We start from the raw sequence: 20,519 nt of genomic DNA on the forward strand, positions 1-20,519 counted from the left end.
CAAAGGTAACATTTGTATCCCTCACTAATCTAAATATAAAGCAAGATAAATAAAATATTTAGTTTTGAAAAAAGGTGGACACGTATGTACATGCATAGAATGTGCTCACTTTAAAACTAAAATGCACACGTTAGGATAACCCGCAGAGTCAATGTTACAAATGAAACTTTTCGCTTTCAAAAAAAAAAAAAAAAAAAAAAAAAAAAAGCCGTTGAATCAGAACTTTGAAAGATCTAAAATATCATGATAGCGAATTGAGATCTAAACGGGACAGACAGACAGATCACATAAAACTAATAGCGGCTATTCCCCTTTCGGAAAATGATCTGTTTGTGTTTAACTACAGAACAAAGCTAATTGCATATTTTCATGCCACAATGTTTTTGTTCCAAAACTAAAGTCAAATATATACTCTGATAAAGGTTTCTTTAATAGAATAATAACATACATAACAACAGACACGCGACAGTGTCAGAAACATAAATACAACGTAACACAACACATAGTTCATGTAGGAATGGTTTTATTTTTGTCTAATAAAAGGAAACCCGACAAAGAAATGTAATTTCTGTTTAATCTTTGAAGTCCATGTTTTTAGTATCAACAAGTAGGCTCTATACCTTAGCTATTTAATGAATCAGCATTTAGACAGGAGTATGTCCCAAGTATTTCAACAGTAATATAGGGTCTTGGAGGCTTATCTTTAGATGATTTAAGCAAAATAAGCAACATCCACTAATTGAATTGTAGTCAATTTTCAAGAATTTGCAATGAGGAATTATTGAATAGTATTTTTACTGCTCTTCCTATTTCTATCAGGTAGAGGACATGACTTGTCTATTCATTTGTTATGTACACCTGTCTATTTCTATCAGGTAGAGGACATGACTTGTCTATTCATTTGTTATGTACACCTGTCTATTTCTATCAGGTAGAGGACATGACTTGTCTATTCATTTGTTATGTACACCTGTCTATTTCTATCAGGTAGAGGACATGACTTGTCTATTTATTTGTTATGTACACCTGGTTGTTCTGTTTCCTTCTTTTGTACAAGTACAATAACTAGGTTAATAGTTTTATGAAATTAAATACGTATTCTATTCATGTATTGTAGATTCATCTTTTCCAGCAATAGTTTTATTTTTTAATGTAGATGTTTTAATTAGCAATCCACAACTTTAGAGCTAAAATGTAGATGGTTTGATTAGCATTCCACTACCTTGGAGTTAGACAATATACACATGATCACACAGGCTGACGCCTCTGACGGACAGCCATCTTGACACAGGTGAATGCATTGAGCTGCCAATTGTGTCTTGTTGTTGGCACGCTTGGCTGGAGGATAACATTTGTTGTCAATGCTGGCCCCACTTGTCAACGCGCAGTTCTCTGCACACAACTTGCCGTTGTAAATCTGCTTGCCGTAGATCTTGACGCAGCGGAAACACTCCATCAGGCATTCCTTGTACATAGGCAGATCCTCTAGCTCAGCAGCAGCAGACAGTGACGCCCATGACATGAGAGCTAAGCAGACGACAAACTTCATGTTTGAAATGTTCTGAAAATAAATTCAACAGCTTGTGAATTTGGATGAAAACAAACTATATTTAAATACTAGCCAGATATTACCCGCTGACAGCGGAACTTAATTTGTGTATCACTGATCAGTGGCGTCACTAGGGTGGGTGTCACCCGGTGCGGTCAGTTCAGGGTGTCACCCCCCCCCCTCAAAAATATTTCGTGTTTTTGTTTGTTTGTTGTACCATAATACTCATGATTGTTAATTAACTATATTAATTGATTGTTAAACAACTATAAATGACAATTTATCTAAAGTTCAATTTTTGCAACAATGCAACCTTAAGTAAATTACAATGTTTTTCTTTCTTTTCTGGACTTCAAACTTGAAAACATATCAACCTTTTATAATTAATGACTTTAACGATTTCATTTTTAATAAATGTGCCCGCTGTGAAAGTGTCGTCTGTTCATTGTCGAGTTATGCTTTTAGTAAAGAAAAAGTTAAATTAGCCACCACTTGGTCAATAGTTTAAAGGTAGGACTACTCTTATGTATCTTTGACCTTCTAGTACATCTTCCCCCTCAAAAAAATAAAGCAAAGAGAAGTAAAATAAAAGACATTCGGCAATAAATCTTAAGCTGCATCTCTAAAGAGCGAACAAATTATTTCCATTGAACCAAAAAATTTAGGCAAGAATCTTTTTCTGAAAAGATTGTTGACCATATAGATTAAGTGAATACACATCTAATAAATAGCTTTTTGGTTGGTTCTTAACATTTTCTGTACTCCTTTATGGCTCCATACACCGAAGCTGTATTTTTTTAATATCCCTGAGCTCGACATATCATAAATTCAAGCTACCCCCCCCCCTTTCTAGACATTTAATGTAACTAAGTCAATCTCACCAGCTCTTTTCTCCCTTAAAATCTTATAACTTTATGAATCTGATCAGTGTGCACTATGTCAGGTATGCTGTCAAACAAAATAAAAATGTGCTTAAAGTAATTTTAACTATTATAAATATATCCTTTACATGGTTTTCTAAAACATATATACACTTTTCAGTATTAGAGGTACACTTTCAGTTATGGGTTTTATTCACACAACATTTATATCATCTTATGGAAATTCTATATTCAATAAAGACTAAATAAATGAGAATTAGACAAGATCGACTCACAACCAGACACAACAGAATGAGACAACATATGTTCCCGAAACTTAAAGTCGGGACTAGTGAAAACTGTCCCTGCGGAGCATCACCAGAGAATGCTGACCATGCCCTTCCAAGCTGCATACTATATTAAGAGAAAATTTTTATTACACTGCATTATTTTATAGAACATAAACTATACGGAGAACTGGTCATGAAATCTCATATATTCTGATTTTTATAGAAACAATCTGTGCAATTTATCCTTCCATTGTTTTTCTTCTTTACATCAATCATAGCAACGACTTTCTTGTCAATTGTATTAGTAGCCGATGCCCTTGTTTTCCGATTTTCCTATGCTGTTGACTATTCTTCATGCGTCTTTGATGTTCCAATTTCGGACTTTATTTCCACCACTTATTAAGTGACTAATTTGTATTTCATTTCTATAGACTAAGTGGAAGATAGTTGACAACAAAAGACATACAATTTACTTGCTATGAAGTGACTACATCAGCCCCAATAGGAAGCATCAGAACCATTATTTCAACAACTGGCGAACTTTTCTTTTTGTGAAATAGGCACACGACACAAAACTATCACCTAACAAGAAAAAAGTATAAACAATACTTTAAAAACAAGGTTACAAAAGACAGTTTGTGTAGAAACACAAACTCAAAATCGGCCCCCGAAGTGGTCCACCCAGGCAGGCTTATATTTTAAGAAAGAACATCCGAATGAAATTATATCAAAGACAAATGAGAGATACGAATGGAGAAAGAAGGTTAACAGATCGTCTGTAGTGCCCCAACGATCCCGACGATCAAAGGATAGGTGAAAGTGAATATAAAGTTAGATGTGAACCTGGCCTAACTAGTTCCCCTTTCAGACCTTGTGGTCTATAGGGCAGATGATGTAAAGTTCATATGTTTTTGTGGCCTACGGTTAACGAGGGTGTCATGTAGCCAGCACAACGACCAACCGCCTTAACTTTAACCCAACTAATGTCAGGTACCCATTAGAGCTGAGTGGACTCAGGCGCCCAAAGATTCCAAAGTTGAAAATCCCAGTCTTCACCAGGATTCGAACCCGGGACCCCCGGTTTGGAAGCCAAGCGCTTTACCGCTCAATCTCTTATTCCAGAATTTGCAATAGGATAAAGTTCACAAGATTACTATTTGTTTTACAGTAGGTCTAACTTATAAATAACCTAAAATCTGTCTTAGCCATCTTTGTTGAGCCACATTTAGGCTTTTTCAATTTCGGCAGATTCACACTTTATTAATGGGGCCCAGCCACTAGTAACAATTTGTAACCTCTCTTGACTAGCTTTTGGAATTACATGCCTGTATTTCTCTTTAGATTTTATATCGAAAAGGACAATTTTATCGTCAAAATCATCTGTTGAGGGGTTTTAAAATAAAAAATCTCTGGAGTTTTCTTTGTTTTTTTTTAAATTCAAAACCCCATTTAGCTACGGTCATAGAATTTCGTGACTGTAGTTTGCTTTAAAATAATATTGAAGAGAGAGGTTTTCAACTCAAAACGCTCTGTAGGGGAATTTTAAACTCAAAACCAATTGAATGGGTTCTAAATTAAAAAATAAAAGCCATCTGGAGGAGGGGGATTTAAACTCACCCCCCCCCCCCATTAGCTTAGCTACGCTCAAAGAATTTTAGTGTGTAATTTGCTTCTTTTATATTGATGAGGTATTTTTTAGAATCAAAACCCTATGAATGGGGATTTAAACTCAAACCCCCCTTTGGCTACGCTCATAGCATTTTGAGTGCGTAATTTGCTTTTTTTTTTAAATATTGAAGAGGTATTTTTCAGCTTCGAACCCCGCTGGCAGGGGTTTTTAAACTCAAAACCCCTTTGGCTACGCTCATAGATTTTATAGTGTGTAATTTTCTTTTTTTATATTGAAGAGGTACTTTTTAGCTAGAAACCCCAATTGGAGGGGGTGCGGGTTAAACTCAAAAACCCCTTTGGCTACGCTCATAGAATTTTGAGTGTGTAATTTGCTTCTTTTATATTGATGAGGTATTTTTTAGAATCAAAACCCTATGAATGGGGATTTAAACTCAAACCCCCCTTTGGCTACGCTCATAGCATTTTGAGTGCGTAATTTGCTTTTTTTTTTAAATATTGAAGAGGTATTTTTCAGCTTCGAACCCCGCTGGCAGGGGTTTTTAAACTCAAAACCCCTTTGGCTACGCTCATAGATTTTATAGTGTGTAATTTTCTTTTTTTATATTGAAGAGGTACTTTTTAGCTAGAAACCCCAATTGGAGGGGGTGCCGGTTAAACTCAAAAACCCCTTTGGCTACGCTCATAGAATTTTGAGTGTGTAATTTGCTTTTTTTATATTGAGAGGGGGTTTATCGTAATTTTTGGAGGCGGTTTTAAAGTTAAAATCTTCCTTAGCTGTTTTCTTGGAATTTGGGGATTGTCGTTTGCATTTTTAAAAAAAGTTTTGTTGATAGAAGAGGGGGATTTAACTGCAAACCCCTGGTAGGAGGTTTTAAACTCAAAACCCCTGTAGGGGGTTTTAAACTCAAAACCCCTGGTAGGGGGTTTTAAAATCAAAACCCCTGGTAGGGGGTTTAAACTCAAAACCCCTGTAGGGGGTTTTAAACTCAAAACCCCTGGTAGAGGGTTTTTAACTCAAAACCCCTTCGGCTGTGCTGTGGTAAGTTATGATTTAGTATTAAAATCTCACCTAAACTAAACAAAATGAAAGCAAACAAGATTACAAAGAGAGTTTGTGTTGCCACACAAACTCAGAGGCGGTCCCCGTAGGAGACGGATCCCTCTAGGATCCGCATATTGGCTGGTCGACTGAGGATGGCATCGAGCAGGGTATGAAACCGAGACCGTAGAGATAATTAGTCCTGCGCGCTAACCGCACGACCAGGCAGTGCTCTTAATCTAATGACAAACTGGTTACAAACTAATAGCCTACTTTTGATAATATACCTACACATTACGGAATGACAACTACCGGATATGTACAATATGTCAGAAGAGCGATTTTAGATAATCTTTTGGTATTGAGCATTTTCATTTAAATGGAACTAGAATGAGGATGTAGATCTACCTAAATTAAACTACTAATTTAGCACTCTCAATATATCTATATCTACTAGATCTAGTTCTAAAATATATAATGGGGATAATGTAGAAGTAATTTAGACAAGATTTATATATAAACAAAAACCTAGATAATCAATTAATAGACTAATTGCAATATGAAATATTAAAATAGTAGATTAGTTTTAGTATTTTATAACATTGTAATATTGACATATTGACAATCTAGACTTTAGAAATAAAAATCTACACTTTAAGCCTAGAAATTAAAATTACAGATCTTGATCTAGTCTAAATCTTGGCTGTCTGGTAGTGCGGTTTGCGCGCTGGACTGTCGTTTGGATTCATCGATGGTCCCAGGTTCAAACCCTGCCCGCTCCCATCCACCGTCGTCCTACGGGAGGTTTGGACTACAACTCTGAAGGAACATCCGATACATGTAAAACAACAAACATTCTAAACTAGACCAAGAAATTCTAGATCTAGATTCTATAATGATTTTAATTAGAACTTAAATCTAAATTTAATTTTAATAAAAAAAAAATCTAGCTCGTGTAAGAAAAAACATCTAGATCTAGTGTAAAAAATCTAGCTCTAGTGTAAAAAAAAAACAAACTAGATCTAGTGTAAAAAAAACTAGATCTAGTGTAAAAAATCTAGATCTAAATCTAGCTACTATGTCTTTTAAAAATGCGAGTCACATTACGAGGTTTAATATTACTATACCGAGTTGTTTTAGCATTTCAAGAATTTATTCCATATGACGTCAAAGGAAAAAAATCCACTACGTCACACGGCCTAGTTAGACTAAAAAATATCATCTATACGAGCAGCCGGAGATCTTTTAGCATTTCATTTAAAGAATTAACTCCATATGACGTCAAAGGAAAAAAAATTCCATTACGTCACACGTCCTAGTTAGACTAAAAAATGTCATCTATACGAGCAGCTTCTCGAGAGATCATAGACATTGGTAAACCGAGTTTGTTCTTTTAGCATTGCATTTGATGGGCGGTACGTGACGTTTTGGCGACGCCGTTTTGGCCCCGCCGTTTTGGCGACGGGACGTTTTGGCGCGAGCCGTTTTGGCGGATTAAGGATTAAAGACGCTTTTTTTTTGTTTTGTCTGTCAGTGTGTCTGTCCGTAATGTTAATAACGAGAAAAAAAAAAGACTAAAAGCTATTGAAAATCTGATTAAAATTTAATTTCCCTTCCGAAACATCGCATTAGTTTTAAGTTTCTATAATAGATTGTTCCGGATGTTTATATATTTATAGTGAGAGAAAATAAGAATTCCAGATTAATCAAATGCCGTTAATTAAATTTGTGGGATGGTCTGTTATGAAAATTAGATGTACCATAGCCTTATGGAGATTTTTTCAAACCATACTTTGGTGTTAGGAAGTTGTTTTTCTTAAAAATCGTAGCATAATATTAACGATTATTAGAATATAAGTGTAATATTAGTCAATTATGCGATTTCAAACAATCATTTGACATAATTTATTTTTTATAAAACAATATCCGGAACAACTTTATAGTTAATGAAATATAAATAAGTATAGATATTTTTTATTTAGCATTTATATGCCATTTACATTAAAAACCAGAACAACGTTTAAGCATGGAAATAAAATCTAATATAAGTTAAAAGAGCAAACAATATTCATTGGCATGATTTGTTTTTCAAAAAACATTCGGAACAATTTATTATAGATACTTAAAATTATTGCAATATTTCTGAATGAAAAATTAAAGGTTAAATCAGATTTACAATTGCCTCTAGTGTTATTTGTTAATCTAATCATGACAAACAGACCGACCAACAGACAAAACGCAAAAAAATAATCTTCTTTTATTAGGATGGGGCACTAAACAAAAAATAAATAAAATCTGATTTTTTAAAAAAGTTTAAGGAATTGGTTTTGCAACTACTGCTGTTGCGACGTTACGCTACTGCACGAAAGTTGCTGCATTAAAAGTCCATTTTAAAAAAATGTGCGTGATATTTGCATTAAATGTAGGCCTATATTATTAGCCTTTATAAACAAACAGAAATGTTTTCTTTTAATTTTAGCAGCTAGTTGACCAGAAAAAAACATCCTTAACTATTATTTATATTTGTTGTAAACATTTGCTGTACATTTTATAAATATAATATCAGGTGACCGAGCCTCGCTCGGATGAATAATTTGTTAAGGAAGGATATATACCCGAAGTCATTTTGAGAATATTTTTGTACCAGGTGGCCGAACCTCGCTCTGTTAAATAATTTCGGAAGGTTATATACCCGAAGTCATTTTGGGAATATTCTTGTAATTACGAAAATGAACGATCGGATAAAGACTACTAATCTGAAGAGTTGTTTTAGTGTTCTGTTAGTTCTAATTGTAGGCCTAATTGTACATGTCGATTAAATTTAAAGTCTTTTAAGTCCTCCTACAGTCTAAACAAACTACAGCTCACGTCCGTCTTATAGTTTTACAATCTATCTTTTGCGTAAAACTATTGTAGGCTTACTATTATTGGCTTGGAAGAAAGTCTTTGCAATGTAACTTCTCTACGTTATAGGGTAAAACATGCACTTAGTGACAAAGTAAAATGGCGCATTTTTTCTTATTAGACTTAAATCATGGCATTAGTTTTCTAAAGAAACGTTTCCGTGGGGCACCTCTGTTACGCCAAACAATATGCTCGTTACCCATACGGGATACGTGCCCTGCCCAGCCTGACAGTCGGACTATAGGAAGTTCATACCGGCTTTTGCCATCCATCCATCCTTGTGGTACTATGGCCTGCTTTTACACATCCATCCATTCAGATCTCTCCTGGCCCTAACTCCAAGCTTTTTACCGAGGTTTATAGTTAAATCAAAAGAGGCTGCAGTGTACTCAAACTCGTTGACCGCTAGATGGATATCATGTTTAGTGTGAGCAAGTAAGGCGTAGAGAAGCTGTGTTATGACCAGTTCCTTTGTTTTGGTACAGGAGAGGTAGACACTGAAGCATGAACACATGGTAATAATTCACCAGCAAAATAATAATAATAATAAGGCTTGTCTTAGAGTCCGAAAATTAATGAGGATTGCAGCTGTGACCTACATATCTTGCCACATCCAGGGCAAGCATAACCATTGTCCGCGATGCTCGATTAAGATTTTCTTTTAGCGTCTGCGTCTGTCCTCGGCAGCAAATTTTCTTTTGGTCTCAAATGTGTATCCGCGGCCTTTGTATAGAGGGAATTCTTTAAGTCCGACAGTTACGCTGGACAGAGCAGTATCCTATATGGGAGACGAATCTTAGACGAACGCATGCCAAAGGCAGTGTTTTTTTTGGTGAGCTAAAAAGTGGTTGACGTAACACCGAAACCCTTAAAAGACCAGCTTATGGCGCAAACTTGACTTAGCTGACATAGAAGAGAGCACATGGTTGCATGCAACCTCAGAACGAGACAGCTGGAGGTCACCAGCAAAATAAACAACAAAGTAAAAGGTATCTACACCGCTCTACACAATTAAAGTGTAAACAACTTATTAAGCACTTAAAACACAAATATCAGGTGACCGAGCCTCGCTCGGATGAATAATTTGTTAAGGAAGGATATTTACCCGAAGTTATTTTGGGAATATTGTTGTAATTACGAAAATGAACTATCGGGTAAAGACTATCAATCCGAAGAGTTGCTTTTTAGTTCTTTCAGTTCTCAATGTAAGTGTACATGGCGATTAGAATAGAAAGTAGGCCTATAGAAAACCACAGCTCACGTCTTAACGTTTTACATTGCTTCTTTCATGTAGAACTATTGAGCTATTATAGGCTTGTAAGAAAGTCTTTGCAGTGTAACTTCTAAAATTGTTACTTTCTGACATTTAATATTGCAATTAATATATTCATTATGGCTCTGAGACATGGACACTTTACAGAAAAAACTAAGACTTCTTGAGTGCTTTCACCAAAGATGCTTGCGCTCCATCATGGACATACGGTGGCAGGACCGCACTACAAACAGCGATGTCCTTGCCAACGCCGGTATGGACAGTATAGGGGGACTTCTTATGGTCCAACAGTTGCACTGGGTAGGGCACGTATCCCGTATGGGAGACGAACGAATGCCAAGGCAGTCTTTATTGTGAGCTAAAAGGTGGTCGACGTGACAGAAGCGCTCCACGGAAATTCTTCAAAGACCAGCTTAGTCGTCAACTTTCCTTGGCTAACATAGAAGAGAGCACCTGGTTGCATGCGGCCTCCGAACGAGACAGCTGGATGTCTCTCACGAAGGCCGCGGGATACACATTTGAGACAAAAAGAAAATCTGCAGCCGAGAACAAACGCAGACGGCGAAAAGAAAATCTAAATCGGCCACCTGCGGACAATGGTTATGCTTGCTCTGGATGTGGCAAAATATGTAGGTCACAGTTGGGGCTGCACAGCAAAGGGAAATACTGCATTCCTCACTTATCTTCGGACTCGAATTTCATACCATTTTGCAAGAATATCGCTGTTTGTATTGTGGTCTTTGGTGAAGTCGTTCAAGAAGTCTTAGTTGCTTTTTATAAAGTACTCATATCTCAGATCCACATAGAGGGGTTGAGAGAATACTGGTTGAAACTGATTTTTGTAGACAGGCGAGCGATTTATTTCGCCACACTCTCGCTTGAATGCGTCCAAAAGCACGACTATCCATAATCACATATCAAACTCTCTTTAAAACAATGCGTCAATTGATACAATGCTTCCCAGATAATGTGAAGTTATCTACCACTTTAAGGGATGTCTATGGCAGTGATCTTTGGGCTGAGTAGGTTTTATTGGGTGACTTTTGGAACATGACTTCTGTTTTACCGAGGTTTATAGGTTAACAAATAAAAAAAAAGGCAGCAGCGTGATGAAAATTCGTTGACCGCGAGCTGGATATCATCAGGGCCAGCCCTAGGCCTATGTTGTCACAGTGGTGGACCCCGAAGGTTCAAAAGCTCCGCGCTAATTCTAGGTGTAAATTATTAAATTAAACCATTATAATTTATAATAGGGTTCCCGTGGTCTCCTTGTTTTCAAGGAGCTCCTGGAAATCTCCTCCTGAAACACATAAAAATGTCCTTAAAAAGACAAAATTGTCATTTTGGGGTGTCAATCAATATGGTAAACGCCAGTCCTACGCGTGATATAAAAAAACGGCATCGTCAGCTTTCATTTAATAAAAATGTAATGCAAATACGAATTTATTTTCTAATACAAAATCTTTATTTTCACTTATTATCCTTATCAATACCCTTACTGGTCCACGCGCAATCCTCATTTTTTTCACATAGGGCCCCGCAAATGTTAGGGCCGGCCCTGATTGTGCAAGTAAGGCATAAGCTGTGTTATGACCATTTCCTACGTTTTGGTATTGGACGGCAGACTTCGAAGCTTAAACACATTGCAATAATTCACCAGCAAAATAATAACAAAGTAAAAGCTACCTACGGGTGTAAGCAATTAAAGTGTAAACAACTTATAAAGCCTTTAAAACACAATAACTAATCATACATAAAGATATTTCATTATTTTTCTTCCATAGTTTCATAATGGATCAATGTAAATTAAGATGGTGCGCAAATGTTTAATTACGCCAATTGAATCATTAAAACTTTTTCTTGTTTGCGAAGAAATGTCTTAGTGTACTGCTGTGAGCCTAGTGACGTAAGCGGTGTCAAGTTTTTTTTCCTATTGACGTCATACAGAAAATTTCATTCATAAAACATTCTAGCCAAAATAAATTTTTCGATAATGAGAAATTTTCAAACCGATATAACGGTCGACCTTGAGTTTTCCCGATGTGGCCAATGAGTTGAGAATTTTTTTCTCACTATTATGCACATACCGTGAACTTTTAAAGAAAATCGTTAGAGCCGTTTTCGAAATAAAATTTATATATATATATAAATATAAATATATATACATACATACATACAAGAATTGCTCGCTTAAGAGTATAGGATAACTAATCATATATCGGCACATTTAATTTCATTACTTTTCTTTCATAGTTCTATAATAAATCAATCTACATTAAGATGGTGCGCAAATGTTTCATTAGGTCTATTGATTCTTTAGAACTCGTTATTGTTTGCAAAGAAATATTTTAGTGTACTGCGGTAAGCCTAGTGACGTAAGCAGCGTTTTTCCCGTTTACGTCATGGAAAATTTTCATTCATAAAACATTCTAGCCAAAACTAATTTTTCGATAATGAGGCATTTTCAAACCGATATAACGGTCGACCTCGAGTTTTCCCGATGTGGCCAATGAGTTGAGAATTTTTTTCTCACTATTATGCACATACCATGAACTTTTAAAGAAAATCGTTAGAGCCGTTTTCGAAATAAAATTTATATATATATATAAATATAAATATATATACATACATACATACATACATACAAGAATTGCTCGCTTAAGAGTATAATATCAGGTGACCGAGCCTCGCTCGGATGAATAATTTGTTAAGGAAGGATATTTACCCGAAGTTATTTTGGGAATATTGTTGTAATTACGAAAATGAACTATCGGGTAAAGACTATCAATCCGAAGAGTTGCTTTTTAGTTCTTTCAGTTCTCAATGTAAGTGTACATGGCGATTAGAATAGAAAGTAGGCCTATAGAAAACCACAGCTCACGTCTTAACGTTTTACATTGCTTCTTTCATGTAGAACTATTGAGCTATTATAGGCTTGTAAGAAAGTCTTTGCAGTGTAACTTCTAAAATTGTTACTTTCTGACATTTAATATTGCAATTAATATATTCATTATGGCTCTGAGACATGGACACTTTACAGAAAAAACTAAGACTTCTTGAGTGCTTTCACCAAAGATGCTTGCGCTCCATCATGGACATACGGTGGCAGGACCGCACTACAAACAGCGATGTCCTTGCCAACGCCGGTATGGACAGTATAGAGGGACTTCTTATGGTCCAACAGTTGCACTGGGTAGGGCACGTATCCCGTATGGGAGACGAACGAATGCCAAGGCAGTCTTTTTTGTGAGCTAAAAGGTGGTCGACGTGACAGAAGCGCTCCACGGAAATTCTTCAAAGACCAGCTTAGTCGTCAACTTTCCTTGGCTAACATAGAAGAGAGCACCTGGTTGCATGCGGCCTCCGAACGAGACAGCTGGATGTCTCTCACGAAGGCCGCGGGATACACATTTGAGACAAAAAGAAAATCTGCAGCCGAGAACAAACGCAGACGGCGAAAAGAAAATCTAAATCGGCCACCTGCGGACAATGGTTATGCTTGCTCTGGATGTGGCAAAATATGTAGGTCACAGTTGGGGCTGCACAGCAAAGGGAAATACTGCATTCCTCACTTATCTTCGGACTCGAATTTCATACCATTTTGCAAGAATATCGCTGTTTGTATTGTGGTCTTTGGTGAAGTCGTTCAAGAAGTCTTAGTTGCTTTTTATAAAGTACTCATGTCTCAGATCCACATAGATGGGTTGAGAGAATACTGGTTGAAACTGATTTTTGTAGACAGGCGAGCGATTTATTTCGCCACACTCTCGCTTGAATGCGTCCAAAAGCACGACTATCCATACATATCAAACTCTCTTTAAAACAATGCGTCAATTGATACAATGCTTCCCAGATAATGTGAAGTTATCTACCACTTTAAGGGATGTCTATGGCAGTGATCTTTGGGCTGAGTAGGTTTTATTGGGTGACTTTTGGAACATGACTTCTGTTTTACCGAGGTTTATAGGTTAACAAATAAAAAAAAAAGGCAGCAGCGTGATGAAAATTCGTTGACCGCGAGCTGGATATCATCAGGGCCAGCCCTAGGCCTATGTTGTCACAGTGGTGGACTCCGAAGGTTCAAAAGCTCCGCGCTAATTCTAGGTGTAAATTATTAAATTAAACCATTATAATTTATAATAGGGTTCCCGTGGTCTCCTTGTTTTCAAGGAGCTCCTGGAAATCTCCTCCTGAAACACATAAAAATGTCCTTAAAAAGACAAAATTGTCATTTTGGGGTGTCAATCAATATGGTAAACGCCAGTCCTACGCGTGATATAAAAAAACGGCATCGTAAGCTTTCATTTAATAAAAATGTAATGCAAATACGAATTTATTTTCTAATACAAAATCTTTATTTTCACTTATTATCCTTATCAATACCCTTACTGGTCCACGCGCAATCCTCATTTTTTTCACATAGGGCCCCGCAAATGTTAGGGCCGGCCCTGATTGTGCAAGTAAGGCATAAGCTGTGTTATGACCATTTCCTACGTTTTGGTATTGGACGGCAGACTTCGAAGCTTAAACACATTGCAATAATTCACCAGCAAAATAATAACAAAGTAAAAGCTACCTACGGGTGTAAGCAATTAAAGTGTAAACAACTTATAAAGCCTTTAAAACACAATAACTAATCATACATAAAGATATTTCATTATTTTTCTTCCATAGTTTCATAATGGATCAATGTAAATTAAGATGGTGCGCAAATGTTTAATTACGCCAATTGAATCATTAAAACTTTTTCTTGTTTGCGAAGAAATGTCTTAGTGTACTGATGTGAGCCTAGTGACGTAAGCGGTGTCAAGTTTTTTTTCCTATTGACGTCATATAGAAAATTTCATTCATAAAACATTCTAGCCAAAATAAATTTTTCGATAATGAGCCATTTTCAAACCGATATAACGGTCGACCTCGAGTTTTCCCGATGTGGCCAATGAGTTGAGATTTTTTTTCTCACTATTATGCACATACCGTGAACTTTTAAAGAAAATCGTTAGAGCCGTTTTCGAAATAAAATTTATATATATATATAAATATAAATATATATACATACATACATACATACATACAAGAATTGCTCGCTTAAGAGTATAGGATTTTTTTCTCACTATTATGCACATACCATGAACTTTTAAAGAAAATCGTTAGAGCCGTTTTCGAAATAAAATTTATATATATATATAAATATAAATATATATACATACATACATACATACATACAAGAATTGCTCGCTTAAGAGTATAGGATTTGACTTAGTGATACTGAAAATACACAAAAATTGTCCATCTTTGTTAGCATATTGTAACATTGCCTCCCTTACATTTACGTAATTGTTTTAGAAATGATGTATTTTTATGAAAAAATCGCTTGCATAATTAATTTTATAAATTAAACGGTTTGCTTTTAGAAAACCAAAAGTAGCCGTTGCACCTAAACTTTTCAAGCCGCATTTAATGATGAAATAATATTTTACATATCTCTTCTAGTTTTTGAGATCTGAGTGTGACAGACGGACAGACGGAAAGACAGACAGACGGACAGACGGACATTTTGCACAAACCTAATAGCGGCTTTTTCCCCTTACGAGGGCCGCTAAAAATCAGTCACTAAATTCCGTTCCAGTGTCACAATGTGTTGTTCTAAGCAGTGTCACAATCGACTGTTCTAAGCAGTGTCACAATGTGTTGTTCTAAGCAGTGTCACAATGTGTTGTTCTAAGCAGTGTCACAATGTGTTGTTCTAAGACGTGTCACAATGTGTTGTTCTAAGCAGTGTCACAATGGGCTGTTTTATGCTGTGTCACAATGGGCTGTTTTATGCTGTGTCACAATGGGCTGTTTTATGCTGTGTCACAATGGGCTGTTTTATGCTGTGTCACAATGGGCTGTTTTATGCTGTGTCACAATGGGCTGTTTTATGCTGTGTCACAATGGGCCGTTCTCCTCAGTCTCACAATATGCTGTTCTACGCATTGTCACAATGGGCTCGTTTATCAATTGAAACATCTTTATATTACAATCTGTTCGATACAATAGCGAGTTCCAATTGAAACCAATCTCTAAATGAAAACAAACTCCATTTTGAAAGTGTTTTAATTATTCATAAAAAAATATTTGAATCAATCCCGATCTGCTTCATTATTTGAATAATGTATATGACATAATTTATATCCATATACTTGCATACCAAGTAAATCATGACACCTGTATAGATCTAGAGGAAAGTTCACTTATAAACTACAATACCATCTTCTCGAGCTAAAAATTGGACTTATAATGGTTGAAATGTTAAGAATGAACAACTATACAACGATAGTCTTTTAAAAGACAAAAAAAAAAAAGCTACATTTTGGCTATTTGAAGTATTGAATCAATCCTGAGGGTTAGAAAATATTTGCATGAAGTATTGAATCAATCCTGAGGGTTAGAAAATATTTGCATGAAGTATTGAATCAATCCTGAGGGTTAGAAAATATTTGCATGAAGTATTGAATCAATCCTGAGGGTTAGAAAATATTTGCATAAAGTATTGAATCAATCCTGAGGGTTAGAAAATATTTGCATGAAGTATTGAATCAATCCTGAGGGTTAGAAAATATTTGCATGAAGTATTGAATCAATCCTGAGGGTTAGAAAATATTTGCATGAAGTATTGAATCAATCCTGAGGGTTAGAAAATATTTGCATGAAGTATTGAATCAATCCTGAGGGTTAGAAAATATTTGCATGAAGTATTGAATCAATCCTGAGGGTTAGAAAATATTTGCATGAAGTATTGAATCAATCCTGAGGGTTAGAAAATATTTGCATAAAGTATTGAATCAATCCTGAGGGTTAGAAAATATTTGCATGAAGTATTGAATCAATCCTGAGGCTTTGAACCCGTTTTGAAATCCCTAATGCTGAAAACAAACAATGCTACAGCCATGTCCCAGGATGCATTTCATTATGTCTGGTTCTGGTGTTTAGTTTGAAAATATTTATGTACCTGAACAGATTTTCATCTGGAATTGTTTTCAAGGATTATCCTTGTTCTTTCTATCTTGTTTTTTTCTTTCTGTTATCTTTTGGTCCTAACAAGATTCGAACCCAGGACCCAGGGTTCGGAAGCCAAGCGCTTCAACACTCAACTTGGGTCAATGCTGATGAGTTTTATAACTTGGTCAATGTTGATGAGTTTTATAACTTGGTCAATGCTGATGAGTTTTATAAATTGGTCAATGCTGATGAGTTTTATAACTTGGTCAATGCTGATGAGTTTTATAACTTGGTCAATGCTGATGAGTTTTATAACTTGGTCAATGCTGATGAGTTTTATAACTTGGTCAATGCTGATGAGTTTTATAACTTGGTCAATGCTGATGAGTTTTATAACTTGGTCAATGCTGATGAGTTTTATAACTTGGTCAATGCTGATGAGTTTTATAACTTGGTCAATGCTGATGAGTTTTATAACTTGGTCAATGCTGATGAGTTTTATAACTTGGTCAATGCTGATGAGTTTTATAACTTGGTCAATGCTGATGAGTTTTATAACTTGGTCAATGCTGATGAGTTTTATAACTTGGTCAATGCTGATGAGTTTTATAACTTGGTCAATGCTGATGAGTTTTGTAACTTGGTCAATGCTGATGGTTTTATAACTTGGTCAATGTTGATGAGTTTTATAACTTGGTCAATGTTGATGAAGGAGGCGCGGTGGCTAAGCGGTAAAGCGCTTGGCTTCCGAACCGGAGACCGGGGTTCGAATTTTGGTGAAGACTGGGAATTTCAATTTCGGGATCTTCGGGGGCCTCTGAGTACACCCAGCTCTAATGGTTACCTGACATAAGTTGGGGAAAAGTAAAGGCAGTTGGTCGTTGTGCTGGCCGCATGACACCCACGTGGGGAAAGGGGAACTTTTTTACAATGCTGATGAGTTGTACAACTTGGGTTGATGCTGATGAGTTTTATAATTCATACTAACTGGAAGCGGGCTCTTGTGGGCCCGTTGTTTGATAAGCAATGCAAATTTAAATTGTGTTTAAACAGTTACTAACATAAACACCAATAGTAATGAAACTAATCTTTTCGTTTATCGAAGTTATATGACAAACTTTGCAGAACTTTAGGTTAAAAAATCATGAAAATATCAGGAGTGGAATCTATGAATTTTTAACTCCGAATAACCACAATCCGATCTTTCTCCACACATAAATAATTGTCTGCGATGACTCAAGGCAGGAGCTCCTGTCTCCATGAACAAATTAATGAAACCTGTCGGTAACTTGCTCAGTAATCATTTATACGAGCTGTCTATTAAATATTTTTGTCCAATGTGTAAACGTGGTGAATGCAATGTGTGTCAAATGTTTATGTTTTCCTAAAAAAATACAAGGTGCGTCAAAAAATGCCTACACACTTAAAACTGTCATAGAGAATTTATTTCCGGTTCTACAATGCTAAATTTCTGGACATGAAAAGCTTAATGTCAAATTGGAAAAATTAATGTGAGTAATGTTTAAACTGGTGGCCTTCAGCATCAGTAATTGCAACATGGCGGACCTGCGTTTGAGTTTTGAAGAGCGGAAGCAGATAATTAAGTGGTACTGGAAGTTTGAGAATGTTGCTGCGGTACGAAGACAGTGGAGACGTGAGAATGGTACAGAACCACCTTCAAGGTTAACAATTACACGTCTACGAGACAAATTTGAAATTCATGGAACAGTGTGTGATGTGCATTAAGGTTGATCATGGCGACCTCGTACAGCTACAAGTGATGAGTCCACAACTGCGGTCTTGGAACTGTTTCAGCGTTCACCTCAAAACTCGTCAAGGCAAGCGTCACGTGAGAGTGATGTAAGTGCTAGTAGTGTGCTACGCATTGTGAGGAAAGGCAAGTTTCGTGTGTACACTCCAAGGCTGGTGCAACAGCTAAGTGACGACGATCCAGATTGAAGGTTAGAATTTTGTGAATGGGTTCAGGAGAGGGTGAGACGTGAACCGGGATTTATGTGTGGCATAATTTGGTCGGATTTATTTTTCCTATTGGACATTAAGCTTTCCATGTCCAGAAATTTAGCATTGTAGAACGAGACATACATCGTCTATGATAGTTCAAAGTGTGTATACATTTTTTTGACGCACCCTGTGTAAACGCTTTTTAAAAACTTGCGAGTAGATCGTACACCCAAGAATTTGTACATAAGTTTTAACAATATGTTTAATAATCTATCTATCTATCTATCTATCTATCTATCTATATATATATATATATATATATATATATATATATATATATATATATATATATATATATATAATTTATCTTCATGGCTCAGGAGTTTGGACATGCAAGAGAAGTAAAGGAAAGATAACTCTTTTATTTCTGCAAGTCGGAGGAACTAGAGTTACCCTAAGAAAACAAATGAAGGGGGGGGGGGAGAACAAGTAGTATTCACCCGTCACAAAATAGCAGGGCCGGACCGTTGTGACCAAGGAAGATCATTCTTTTTTTTTAATTTCTACCTCACGTAAATTTAGCGGCGAAAAAAGAGAGGGGGGGGGGTAGAACAAGTAATCTACTCTGTATTCGCCAGTCACTAAATAGCAGGGCCGGACTTAACCATTGTGGGGCCCTATGCGAAACGGAATTCGCGGTGCCAAGTTTGGGTAGGGATATGGATTATAAGTGAAAATTAAGATTTTATATTAGAAAATACATTCGTCTTTGCATTTATATTCATTCTTTACTACGTACAGAATTACTTTACGAGCCATGCATGTAGCAAAGTCATACAATATATCATAAAAATTTCCTACATAGATCATGCTTAATAGCAAGAATTACCAAAGGCTTCAATCTATCTTCGAGAATTGTTGACCTCAAGTAATTCTTCATTAGTTTGAGGCGCGAGAAGCCTCTTTCACCAGATTCCAAAATTACGGGATAATGTCGTTTTCCATATAGAATGAGACCCCAAAATGACAATTTTTGTCTATATATTTCAGGAGATTTGTATGAATTTTCTAAAGATTTTACAATTTCAGGAGATTTCCAGGAGCTCCTGGTAAATCACGCGGCCGCGGGAAATGTCTTTTAAGTTATGAAATGGTTTAATGTAATAGTTTATACACCTTGAATTAGCGCGGGTCCCATGAAAGTGCGGGTCCCACTGCGGTCGCATAGGTTGCAGTGGCCTAAGGCCGTATGCTACGCCGCCGGTAGACTAGTAGAAAATATTTTGAAAAATTATGAAGGTCAAACTGTCAAATTTCTAGGAAAATCGTGAAAGCCGTTTTCGAGATCCGTGACTAGGTTTTTCCTGAAATATTTTACTTTCCATCAGTTTGCAAACTGATAAAAGGAAATAAAAAACCAACCAACCAACCAACCAAACAACCAACCAACCAACCAACCAACAAACCAACCAACCAACCAACCAACCAACCAACCAACTAACCAACCAACCAACCAACCAACCAACCAACAAACCAACCAACCAACCAACCAACAAACCAACCAACAAACAAACCAACCAACCAACCAACCAACAAACCAACCAACCAACCAACAGCTCTAGCTTCCTCTATTTTGTACACCAGATACACCAAATGCATTGTTATTCCGCCATGTATGAAAATCTCCGACCTCAGTCTGTATCGTTCCTTTGGACCCAACAGCTGTGTGGAAGGAGGGACAACTGCTGTGTGAATAGAGGGGAACTTCTGTGTGGAAGGAGGGACAACTGCTGTGTGAATAGAGGGGAACTTCTGTGTGGAAGGAGGGACAACTGCTGTGTGAATAGAGGGGAACTTCTGTGTGGAAGGAGGGACAACTGCTGTGTGAATAGAGGGGAACTTCTGTGTGGAGGGAGGGTGAACTGATGTGTGAAGAAAGGGAAACTGCTGAGGTAGGAGGAACTTCTGTGTGAAGTAGTGGCAACTGCTGTGTGAATAGAGGGGAACTTCTGTGTGGAGGGAGGGG

The 20,519-nt window shown here is 36.6% G+C and overlaps 1 protein-coding gene across 2 annotated transcripts in view; it reads right to left on the reverse strand.

Annotated features, from left to right (window-relative positions):
- Positions 1 to 506: 506 nt before the first annotated feature.
- LOC129925251 (uncharacterized) overlaps positions 507 to 20,519 on the reverse strand; it is an 84,065-nt gene continuing 64,052 nt past the window's right edge. For both annotated transcript variants that reach the window (XR_008777079.1, XM_056024635.1), the window contains exon 2: positions 507 to 1,561. Coding sequence is in view for 1 of the 2 variants with exons in the window: in XM_056024635.1 (XP_055880610.1) it covers positions 1,208 to 1,561 (354 nt within the window). In the remaining variant the exon portion in view is untranslated. The remainder of the gene's footprint in view (positions 1,562 to 20,519) is intronic.

The sequence above is a fragment of the Biomphalaria glabrata genome, chromosome 3, assembly GCF_947242115.1.
Source record: "Biomphalaria glabrata chromosome 3, xgBioGlab47.1, whole genome shotgun sequence".
NCBI classification, from domain to species: Eukaryota; Metazoa; Mollusca; class Gastropoda; family Planorbidae; genus Biomphalaria; species Biomphalaria glabrata.